The sequence below is a fragment of the Cynara cardunculus genome (genome assembly GCF_001531365.2).
Source record: "Cynara cardunculus var. scolymus isolate 2C chromosome LG 6, CcrdV1, whole genome shotgun sequence".
Classification (NCBI taxonomy): Eukaryota; Viridiplantae; Streptophyta; class Magnoliopsida; order Asterales; family Asteraceae; genus Cynara; species Cynara cardunculus.
The window spans coordinates 17,540,296-17,552,798 of NC_037533.1; the positions used below are offsets into that span (position 1 = coordinate 17,540,296).

The following is a 12,503-nucleotide window of genomic DNA, read 5'->3' on the forward strand; positions in this document are numbered from 1 at the left end:
CATATATATATATATATATATATATATATATATATATATATATATTAATTAGTATGGGTGATCTAAAATCAACAAATACACCTAATAAAACAAAAGTAGCCTTCATATCACATTGATGCATCAATAGTCAAGTTTTTGGTCTTCTAGAAGATCAATAATTCCCTTTTTTTTGTTAAATTATATTTATTAATTCAATTTTGTATCATTAAAATAGAAATGGTTGTAAAGTGCAAGAAAGTGTTTTCTTGCAACATCTTTTAATAGAATTGCCATGCCCTTTTTTAAGAAAAGGACTACTAACTAAAATCATATAAGTTTATTGCTATATTAAGCATATGATAACATATAAAGACTTCTTTACTTACGTGTGTATCGACTAATCCCCTGAGCGACCACAGATAGATTGGAGTTATCGCAAGTGAACCTCAATGACTACAAAGTCTTTGGCAACGTATGGATTCAAACCAAGGATAAATGAGATTTTCCACTATACCCCCCCCTGAGATTTTTAACCAGTGCCCTACAACCTAACTGGTTTGAAGTTATTCAACTTTGCTCAAAGTATTACATGATCTTATTGATTCTCAAAAATAAACTTGATTTGCCAGATTGTAGAACGTGCCTATAAATCATTGATATCTCGTGATGACAAAAATTCGATGTACTTTTTTATGCAACCCATAATGCATACGAACAAATCCAGCCTTATTTAAGGTGAACGGTGAACCCATCTCATTGGGTCCCACAATTCATCGTAGCCCCACAAACCATCAAAGAATAGATCGATTCTTTCTTAGATGAATCCGTTTAAAATCAAATCGACTCCAATTAACAGAAGGAAATTTGAGATATTGATTAACGGAAAGATCAGTATGAATATGTTTGTTTTTTTTCTAAATTAAGGCTTTTAGTATTTCAGATAGGGGTTCCTTGTACAAAATTGAAAGTATAAGGACTAAAACTGCATGACGATATAAATCAAGGGATCATGTTTGCGTTTCTAAATTAAGGCTTTTAGATTTTCAGATAGGGGTTTCTTGTACAAAATTGAAAGTATAAGGACTAAAACTGCATGGATTAAAATATAAAAACCTTTAAATAGTGGAGTACAATCAAAACCCAATATGAAAATCATATCTCGTTTCGCGCCTCTCCCAACCGGGGATCAAATCCATCTGTTCGACGACAGTTGCTGCTCTGGTGGTCACTTATCGGTGACGCATGCCTCCTCCGGAACCAACCATTAGTCTTTTTCCAGTTATATAGTCTCCCGGTCACTTTTTCTACTTCTAGCACGACCAAGTAACTCTCAACCTTTTGAATCCCAAATTTCTCGAGAGATTTGTCAATTTTATGATCTGTTGAGTATTTCTAAAATTTTATATTCACGTTGCCTGTTAATTTTTTCTGGTTTAGTTTGGAAATTCATTGGTGAACCACGATATATGGTTTAAATTACTTGAATTTGGAATTGTGTATGCGTGATGTTTGGATCTCTGTATTTCTTGTATGTATGTGGTTAAAACTGTGGATCGTGATTTAGGAATTTCGAACTATGTTATGAGATCTTATTTCGCGGAGAAAATATGTTCAACGTTCGCTTTTCTGGTTGCATAAATTAGTATGCATTGTATTTGTGTAGACTGTAGAACTGCAACTGCTCTCAAGACAATTTGGTCAATTTGTTATCATAAATGATTCCATTAACTCCATGTTGTTTTCATGGAATCATGTTATTGCTGAATGTACTGATTTATGTTGTAGTTTATGCTTCAGTGATGACTGATTGACTGCATTGCTTCTGTCCATTACGCGATTTGGTGTTGATTTGGAAGCAAACAATATTCATAGAAGTTGAAAATGCTAATGTACATGTACCTCACCAGATTATACGATCTCCAGCCAGGCTGAAAATCCATCAGAGCCTAATCCACTTGCTAATATGTTAATCAAGGATATGCTTCCTCCAAATATCGTGGTGCCATCAGGATGGAAGCCTGGGATGCCTGTGCGGCTGCCTACTGATTTGCCAATCCTTCATATACAGGTTTGGCATGTTCAACTTGATATTGATGATGACAGTAGTAGTGAATACATAAAAAAGATGATAGTTATGATGAACATTAACAAAAATCTCATAGTTGCTTCAAGCAATTTGTTAGGTTTTTGTTCTAAAAAATATTCTTCTTATTCACAAGAAAGCTATGCTAAATTGGTAATGATATGTGATGGATCAAGGAACCTCTTAGTTTACTTGATAATCTTTTGTATTGGCACTATTTCTTTTTAGGCCCAGAGATTCCCACTTGAAGTAGGGTTGGGGCCGCGTGCAAAAGCTTGAATTCTACTTCAAAGAGTAGAACAATTGTTTTCATGAAAACCCCTGGTTTATGCAAAAGTGTGAACACACAAGTAGCAGGAATAAATATCAGTACAAGGTAAATGAAGCACGAGAAAAAACAAGCAAGAAAAAGTAACGAATAGGTATAGTGAAAGCATACAAAGGCATGGTAAGACCAAAAGGCATAGAGAGAGTTAGACAAGAACACATCCCAACCTAAACTGTCAGCCTTCTAACCCAATCTGCGTACACCCCTAATGCTAATGATATGTAATGGATCAAGGAACCACTTCGTTTAGTTCATACTTGATAATCTTTTGTATTGGTACAATTTTTGTAGGCCTAGTAAATCCCACTTGAAGTAGGGTTTGGGAGGTTGAGATGTGCGTAAACTTGGCCTATACTCTTAGTAGAGCGGTTGTTTCTGTGAAAACTCTTGGTTTGTGCAAGAGTGTGAGCAAACAAGTAACATGAATAAATATTACTATAAGGTGAACGAAGCACGAGAAAAACAAGTAAGAAAAAGTAACGAATAGGTACAATGACAGCAGACCAAAAGCATGGTCATTTTTAACATTCGAAAAACACTAACGATATTATTGGAATGCAGTTACAAACACCATGAACACCAGAAAGACGAATGGAAAAGTATCTTTACTACCGAAAACAACGATTAAAGGAGTGAAATAGGTTGATCAACCAATAATAGTAGGAGTTTAGAAGGATAAATCAGCCAAATCAAATGATCTTTCCACAGCTTTGAACCAAGAAGCCACCTTCTTCTTCCTCACCTCCTCACTTAATGCAGGAGTGAATTTGGTATCTTGCTTCATTCGTTCCTCGTTTGAAAATAGATCATTTTCTTTCCAAATTCCGACACCTAAACCAGCTGCATACGCTGCTCCAAGTGCCGTTGTCTCTATGTCAGCTGGTCTCACAACCGGTGTACCCATAATGTCAGCCTGCAACAAACCCCTTCAGTTTTTGAGGAAAAAAAGAATGAAAACCGATATATGGAACCCCATTAGATTACTTTCTAAAAGAACCCTTCAAAAGGAAGTTCCAACAGAGGTTAGATGGTCCAAATATAGCTGACGTGGGAACGTAAAATGCAGAATTTAGAAAATATACCTGGGTCTGCATAAGGGTAGTGTTAACAGTAGCACCACCATCCACCCTAAGCAAGAACTGCCCTTTTTCATGCCTCTCTTTCTCACCAGCATCTTTATGCATAGAGTCCAACACATCCTTCACCTGAAAACACATGCTTTCAAGCACGGCTCGAGCTATATGACACTTGTTCGTGAACCTTGTAATCCCGATACAAACACCACGAGCATCCTCACGCCACCATGGTGCAAAGAGTCCGTTGAAAGCCGGGACAAAGTACACTCCGCCAGTCGAGTCAACCTGTTTTGCCAACTCCTCAATCTGGCTGGCACTACTAATGATCCCAAGACTGTCCCTCAGCCACTGAACAGCAGCTCCAGCGATCGCGATCGAACCCTCTAAAGCATAGTTTGCAGGAGCATCTTTCCCGAGCTTGAAAGCTAAAGTCGTCAATAAACCATGGGTCGATTTGATCACTTCCCCACCGGTGTTCAGAAGTATGAAAGCACCTGTTCCATAAGTGCATTTTGCCTGTCCTTGTTTGCAAGATTGACCCAACATGGCTGAATGCTGATCACCCAAACATCCTGAAATCGGAACCCCAGAAAACGGCCATCCTTGTCCTACATGACCGACAATCTCAGAGTTGCTAACGATCTTTGGTAGGATTCCCGAAGGAATCTTTAAAGTTTCCAACGTTGGTTTGTCCCAATCTAGTGTTTTAAGGTTCATAAGCATCGTTCTTGATGCATTCGACACATCTGTAACGTGTATACCGTTATGAATACCTCCGGTTAAGTTCCAGATCACCCACGAGTCGATGGTTCCAAAGAGTGCATCACCCTTCTTAACAGCTTCGGCAACCTTTTGGACATTTTCCAGCAACCATAGCAGCTTAAGTGCACTAAAATAAGTGCTTATTGGCAACCCACAAGTCTCAACAAAATGATTCCTTCCACCTGATAACTTCTTCTCTAATTCCCTGATCCAAAAACCATCATGAAATCTTTGGTCATTTGGATCAAAAGAGACTACAAAGACATTGATTTCGTGTTACGTCTAAAATGTAGAAGTGTCTTAAAAAAGTATTTCATATGACTTAAGTTTATAGGACCAAACCAAAAAACATTATCTCTAAAAGTATTGAGTTTTTTAGGATATGTTTTTAAAATAAAGTGTCATATTAACTATTTTATAAGACAAATGTCTTATAAAGTGATGGGTTTAGTAAACACTTGTCAAAAGTGTTCTAAAGAATGGTTAATAAGTCACTTTATTTTAAAAGCTAAAAGCATCCTATAAATCTGTTGTAACGTTTTTAGATAGGACAATTTATGATTTGATCTAAGGATGTTCAAAAAAATCGTTGGACCGTTCAAACCGGTGTTAAACTGGATCGTTCTACCTGTTTGGTCTGGTCTAGAAAATAGCCAAGCCGCTCAATTTAGTCTGGTCTGTGGTTTGAACGTTTTTTGAGCGGTCTAGACCGAACCAACCCAAAAATATACATGTATTAATTATATTTACTCTTCATGTTGTAGGCTCATTTTTTAGGGCTCAACCAGAAAAAGTTTGCCCAACACATTATGTTTTTAGTTTTCATTTCTTAATTAACCGTTTATCTAAATCAACAAAATTCCGAAACCCGTCAAAAATCAGATTCAAAATTCTGAAATTCCAAATCAACCTTCGACTTGCTCAATATTTGTCCATAATTCCATCTATTGTTGGTGAAATTGTTTAACTTTTTTCAACTAATTCAATATATATTTTTTAATTAACAATAGGCATTTCTATTATAATTCGATATACTATTTTTTAACAATGTTATTTTGGTATAAATTTCAATTTTAAATATAAATGTCTAAGGTTTTTTTTAAAGTTTAAAGCCCGTTGAGGGCCAAATAGCCTGAACCGGTAGATCATACCACCTTTTTGTGGTTTGATTTGACTGTTTGGAAATTTTTCTAAACAACCATTGCGGTTTAGTTTATGGTTCAAGGGATTAAACCGTCTAAATTGGACCGCCAATCCTTCTCGTCGTGGATAAAAATCACCCGTCTCAAATTTCTGTTCTCATTCATATCCACCAATCACATGATTACATGCAATCATTAAGAAGGGGGGGGGGGATTTGAGAAAAGAGATGATGAGAATGAACCTGCAAATGGAACTGGTACGAATATCCATCCAGACGATGGCGCTGTAAAGAGGAAGACCGGTGGATTTGCTCCAAACGACGGTGGTTTCTCTCTGATTGGTGATTCCGATGGCTTTCAGGCCATTATCGATGTTGAGACCATCGGCGGTGGCTTTATCTATCGCTTTTGCTACACATATCCTTACACTCTCCAGAATCTCCATAGGATCATGCTCCACCCATCTATCAACATCAACATCAATATCAACATACATACATATACATATATATAGAGAGAGAGATACATATAGATACAAAAATTGAATTGATTACCCTGCTTGTGGGCAGAACTGAGTGAATTCGACCTGGTGAGATCCAACGGGTCGAGCCTTGTTATCATAGATGATGAATCTGGTGCTTGTTGTTCCTTGATCAATCGATCCAACATACGTCTCCTGTTTGGCCATTTTTTTTGTGTTTTTGTTAGATCAAAATAACTCTCAAATTGGGGGATCATTTAACGATGCTTATTGCTTCCTGGTTTTTCTGCATTTATATATCCTTTCTAATCTTAACTGTTTCTCGTTTGTTACATGATTTCGTTATCAACCTCTCAAATGGGACCCACAAACCACATTCATTATCATATCAATAACATAAAAAACAAAATAAATGTATCAATTTTAATTAATAATTATAAAGTCGAGAAAATAAAATAAAAAACATGGAAAATGTTACTTCATGGTAAGAATCAAGGTTACTATACAAACGTTTATCTAGAGGGTATGAGGTTTTTATAAGAACTCTCCTGATGATAGTTCTTGCAAACCGTTGAGTAAGGAAGCTATTCGAGATCGACTCAGTCAAAGCTCAACTCTAATAGGCTTGCTCGAGCTCGACTCGACATATTAACGAGTCGAGTCAAGCTACCCAATACTCGACTCGAAAAACTCGTGAGAATCTCGATTATTTTATATATAATTAGTTTTAAAATATAATCAGTTTTTATGATAAAATTTATATATACTATATTATAAAGCATTTGACAAAAACTCTTAAATATCATTCTTTATGTATGAAGTATTGTTTATTAATGCACATTACTTATTATTTAAGGTTACAAGTAAATTATGCATAAGTACAACATATTAAAGCTCCATTTTTTAATTCGTATAACTAACTGCAGATAAACATAATCAAATACATGATAAACATCTCATTTTAAATATAAAAAATCTAAAATATAATTAGAATAACCATTGAGTTCTAACAGAATCATTATCTTTATAAAATTATATTGTTAAGTCAAAAATAAAATTTTCGTTATTAGACCTAAATTAAATATAATAAAAAATTGAATTAAAAAAATTGTAAAAAAACGAGAATTTTTAAATAGTTAATTTGATATTAATATCGATATATTTTTTCAAAATTTTATGATATCTTTAAATTTATTTTTATTCAAAAGTAAACACATTATTTTTATCAAAACCACATAAACCATATTATATATCAACAAAGACAAAAGATAAAACAAAATATTAAAATGAAGATGTATCTCGCTGCATTACACGAGTACCCTTCTAGTAAAATATAAAACATTTCTTAATTATAAATAATGATCAATTTTTTTATTAAAATCATAATTAAAAAAAAAAAAGACAAAGAAAAACTATAAAAAGGATTGGTGAAATTGTCTAGAAGAGAGATGGTAAAAGAAAGGAGAAAATATGTTATAAAAAAAGAGGGATGTGAATGAAATTTTCTAACTTTGTCTTTTTTTTATGATGAAGTTTGAAGTTGATCCCTTTAGTTTTATAAAATATGAGAGAACACCTTTAAATTTTAAAATTTATAAGAGAAAAACCCTAAAATTTCAATGGGTAAGCTTGGTTCAAACTTGATTCGAGTTCGAGTTCAAGCTTGATTTGAGTTACTATTCGAGCTTGAGAAATAGTTATCGAGTTCGAGTCGAGCTTTGATTCGCGAGTTTTCGAGTCGAGTTCGAGCTTGGAAATTAGGTTTCGAGTTCAAGTCGAGTATAATGATACTCGAGTTCGACTCGTATCATTTACACCCCTATATATATTTAAAAGTAACAAATAAGACACTAAAAATGTATGAAAATTCAAATATCACGTAAAAAATAACTATGCATTATGTTAGACACAAGCTTTGAGTCACAACGCCTTATGACAATTGTTGCAGCGAGCCTTTTAAAACAGTGCTTGTATCAGAATTAAGGTATAAACAAGCCGAATCAAGTAGTAGGTTATTCGAGCTCGACTAAAAAAATACCAGGTTTGAGCTCGAATAACTTTACCAATGTAGGGCTCGAGCTTCATGCTCGTTTATGGACTCGAACACACGATCGATTAACTCATTTATTGACTTGATGCTAATAATTTTTATATTTTTATTGTATAATTTATGATCATATAAACATGTTTGGCTCGACTCGAAAAATTTAACTGACAAATTCAATAATTATTTCACAATATGAATAAAATAATTATAAATTATTTATTTGATAAATACAAAATTTTGTTTTTGTTTTATGAATATGTGAAAATGGTACGTTCGATGAAGATCGGGATTTCAAGATTATCCTCACAAATCACTCACAGAAGTGCTTCCATCTCCGCCACCACTATGGAGGTCGAAGTAAAACTCCGGCTACCGGACTCCGCCGCCCACCAGAAACTTTCCGATCTCCTCTCACCTTACCACACCAAAACCCACCTCCAACAAAACCTCTTCTTCGACACCCCATCTCTCTCCCTCGCCACCACCCACCTCGCCGCCCTCCGCCTCCGTTTCTACGACCTCGATTCCCATTCCGTCCTCTCCCTCAAATCCAAACCCACCATCTCCGCCGGAATCAGTCGCATCCAGGAGCAGGAAGAAATCCTCGACCCCGCAGTCGCCCGCGCTTGCGCCGCCGAGCCGTGGAGGTTCTCGACAATCGCCGACGATTACAGTTCCGGAATCTTGGAGAGAGTGACGGGGGAATTTGGGGTTGATTTGAAGGATCTCGTTTGCTTAGGAGGGTTTCGAAATGTGCGGGCGGTTTATAATTGGAATGGATTGAAATTGGAATTGGATGAAACGCAGTATGAATTTGGGGTTAATTATGAGATTGAATGTGAGAGTGATGATCCTGATGAAGCTAAATCGATGATGGAAAAGCTGTTGAATGAGAATGGAATTAGGTTTTGTTATTCGGAGGTTTCAAAGTTCGCCATTTTTAGATCTGGGAAGCTTCCTGCTTGAAATTCGACAAGTAAGTATAACATGAAAATGTTTGAAGTTTTCTTCTAGAAGAATCTAGAGTCTTCTTGTCTTGTTTGTAGTTGATTCATTATGGTTCTACAAACCCATTTAATGGCTTGAGGTGGTTGTCACGTTACATCTAATGCCATTTTGGATCTTGGTTATACATGTGGCTTAATGATATAGAAAACGGCTTTTTTGGTAAGTTTCTAGAGGAGGCCGAAAGCTTTATGTAGAAAGCCAAGGTTTTTTCGAACTTGCCCTTCTTAATTAAAAGATATAATCATTTCGTCTATGAAAAAAACTATCACGAACAAAAATCTTTCTAATTTATAAAGATAGATTAATCCATACAGATAATTTCGTCCATATAGAACTTAATGAAAAATCAACTAAGGGTTGTTTACTTGCGGCTTAATTAGGCTTATTGGTCTATCTGACTTATTCGCACGATTCATTTGGGTTGTTTACTTATGGCTTATTCGCACAGAACTTGGCTTAATCACACAGATAGAAATGGTGTGTTGTCCTCATTTAGCCACAAAAATGACATCCCTACCCCTTATTTAGAGCACCGCCTTCTTCCCATATGAGATACCTCATCTTCGGCCTCTTTATGATTTTTTGTTTTGATGTTCAAATAATTAATATTAAGGGGGGAAATCGGTCATTTATGTTATTCAGACTGTTGATTCGTATAAAAAAAAATAAACAACAACACCCATTTATCCAGACAGACAAATTTATTCATACAAGACTTAATAAAAAATTGGGAAAAGTACAATAAAAACCAATGGATTTTCTTGTTTAGAATGATTAAGTCCTTGAACTTTTTTTTGGAACAAATAAGTCATTGGACATTTCAAAACATGTTAAATAAGTCATTGGACAATTTTTTGGAATAAATAAGTCATTGGACATTCCAAAATATGTTAAATAAGTTCTTGAACAATTTTTTGATCAATTAAGTCCTTGGACGTTCCAAAAAATGTTAAATAACTCCTTGGACAATTTTTGAAACAAATAAGTCCTTGAACAATTCAAAACATGTTAAATAACTTCTTGAACTTTTATAAAACATGTTGGATACATTCTTATGACTTGTATAACTAGTTAAAGTGGTAAAATAGTGGAAAAAAAATCCGGAAATATATTTTGTCAGTGATTTTTTAAACTAAAAAAATAAAAAAAATTATAAAATATATTATTTTTAATTAAAATAAATTTCATCAGTAATCACTGACAGAATATATTTTAATTTTAATTAAAATAAACTTTATCAAAAATCTTTTTTAAATGTAATTATTTTTTTGTAAATGTAAGTACTTTTTTTGTTATATTTGTTTAATTTTATAGATCTAAATACTTTTTGGTTCAAAAAATATTTAGGGGCTTAATCGTTCAAAATATGAATGTATCCAACATGTTTTACCACTTTAACTAATTGTACAAGTCATAAGAATGTATCCAACATGTTTTATAAAAGTTCAAGAAGTTATTTAACATGTTTTGGATTGTTCAATGACGTATTTGTTCTAAAAATTGTCCAAGGACTTATGTAACATTTTTTGGAATGTCCAATGACTTATTTGTTCCAAAAATTGTTCAAGAACTTATTTAACATATTTTGGAATGTCCAATGACTTATTTATTCCAAAAAATTGTCCAATGACTTATTTAACATGTTTTGAAATGTCCAATGACTTATTTGTTCCAAAAAATTGTCCAATGACTTATTTAACATGTTTTGAAATGTCCAATGACTTATTTGTTCAAAAAAAAAGTCCAAGGACTTAATCATTTTAAACAAGAAAGTCCATTGGTTTTTATTGTACTTTTCCCTAAAAAATTTGGTAAACAACCCCATGTTAGAACTTAATGGAAAATCAACCACAGCAGGATATTTATTTGCAACTTGTGAAATGTATTTTTTATGAATAATATATGTTTTTTGTGGACCATTTTGCAAGCCCGTAAGGAGGTGTCGCAAGCCGAATCACTCATTTTGCAAGTCGATAACTAGATTCATATTTAATTAAAAAAAAAGTATATTCTGCAAGTTGTTAAATCTTGGTTATTTTGGTCCAACGGGCTAAAAAGTGAAAAGGGTTTCGGCTGAAATCACTATTTTGGTCGATTTGCATATTATACGTGCAACTCTCGGAGCTTCAAGTTTCATAATAACAAGGTTGTGCAAAACGAAGGATTTTGGTACTATTTAACAGAAAATGTATATGTAATTAGAAAAACACGATACCACCTTGTTCTTCAGGGTTATAGTCGTTCGCCTTGGATCAAACGATCATAAAACATGATTCAATAACATCGTTTGAACATTGAATGATGTTTTTAAATCTTTATTAATGTCAATAATAATTACAAAGTCGACAACACTTACGAAAAAAATAACAAAAACGTTCGGTTTACACAAATTTCAAGGTAAGAACCAAGGTTTTGTACAAAAAATATAATATTCTTACAAAACTCTCTCTAACAATAGTTGTTCTAAAAACCCGTATTTTTTGTTTATAAGAACTTTACATTAGAAATCCTCTTAAATAACCTTCGGTGCGGAAATTGCTCAAAATAGTCATTTCCAATGGTCACATTTACGGCCTAGCCATTCTTCTCCCAAAATTTCAAAAATGTCACTACCTCCGTAAGTAACAACTCTTCAACTTGTGAATGGATCAAAGTGTAAAGAAAAGTAATTTTTGAACATGGTTCATAATAAAGGCAAAAGTACCACTTGTGGACCTTTAACTAATTATAGATTTGGTCTTTATACTTACGGACCATGTTCAAATTTCTTTACACTTTAACCCTTTCCCAAGTTGAAGAGTTACTAGAAAGGTACTCACGCAATACAACAAGATATATCTCGGTTCGTTTTATTTCGTCTATATAGATGTTCTAATATGGTTTTATGTGGTTTTTGAGAAAGGGATGATGTTTTTATTTTTGAATAAAATATATGTTTGACGATATCATAAAAATTTGACAAAAATATATCGATATTAGTATCAACTTAACTATTTGAAAGTTCTTGTTTTTGTGTAATTTCTTTAGTGTAGTTTTTATTTATTATAATTAAATTTAAATTTAATAACAAATTAATTTATTTTTTATTTAATTATATAATATTTTTTATAAGAAAAATAATTAAGTATTTTGTTAGAATTAAATGCTTATCCTAATTATATTTTATATTTTTTATATTTCAACTGAAATATTTATCTTGTATTTGATTATGAAGCTTTAATAAGTTACACAAATATTTATCAGTTAGTTATACGAATTCAAATATGAAGCTGTAATAAGTTGTACTTACGCACAATTTATTTGTAATATTGAATTGTAAGTATTATGCATCAATAAACAGTAATTCATGCACAAATTTTTTTTTAAATAATTTTGGTCAAATGTTCTATAATATAGTATAAATTATATAATATTTTTATAAGGATAATAATTAAATATTATATTATAACTCAATGATTATTCTAATTATATTTTAGATTTTTTATATTTAAAATAAAATGTTTATCTTGTATTTGATTATGTTTTTCTGCAGTTAGTTACACGAATTCAAATATGAAGCTTTAATAAGTTGTACTTACGCACAATTTATTTGTAATC

General features: G+C 33.0%; 2 protein-coding genes across 2 annotated transcripts; one reads left to right on the forward strand and one right to left on the reverse strand.

Annotated features, from left to right (window-relative positions):
• Nucleotides 1-3,057: 3,057 nt before the first annotated feature.
• LOC112514218 (glycerol kinase-like) lies at nt 3,058-6,058 on the reverse strand. Its single transcript, XM_025120547.1, has 4 exons — nt 5,925-6,058; nt 5,613-5,834; nt 3,473-4,433; nt 3,058-3,303 (listed from the first exon to the last, which is right to left on the reverse strand). Exons 1-4 carry the CDS (start codon nt 6,056-6,058, stop codon nt 3,058-3,060), a joined length of 1,563 nt encoding a protein of 520 aa, XP_024976315.1.
• Nucleotides 6,059-8,217: 2,159 nt separating this feature from the next.
• LOC112514947 (triphosphate tunel metalloenzyme 3-like) lies at nt 8,218-8,976 on the forward strand. Its single transcript, XM_025121596.1, has one exon. The coding sequence runs from the start codon at nt 8,244-8,246 to the stop codon at nt 8,862-8,864; it is 621 nt and encodes a 206-aa protein (XP_024977364.1). The 5' UTR covers nt 8,218-8,243; the 3' UTR covers nt 8,865-8,976.
• Nucleotides 8,977-12,503: the final 3,527 nt, after the last annotated feature.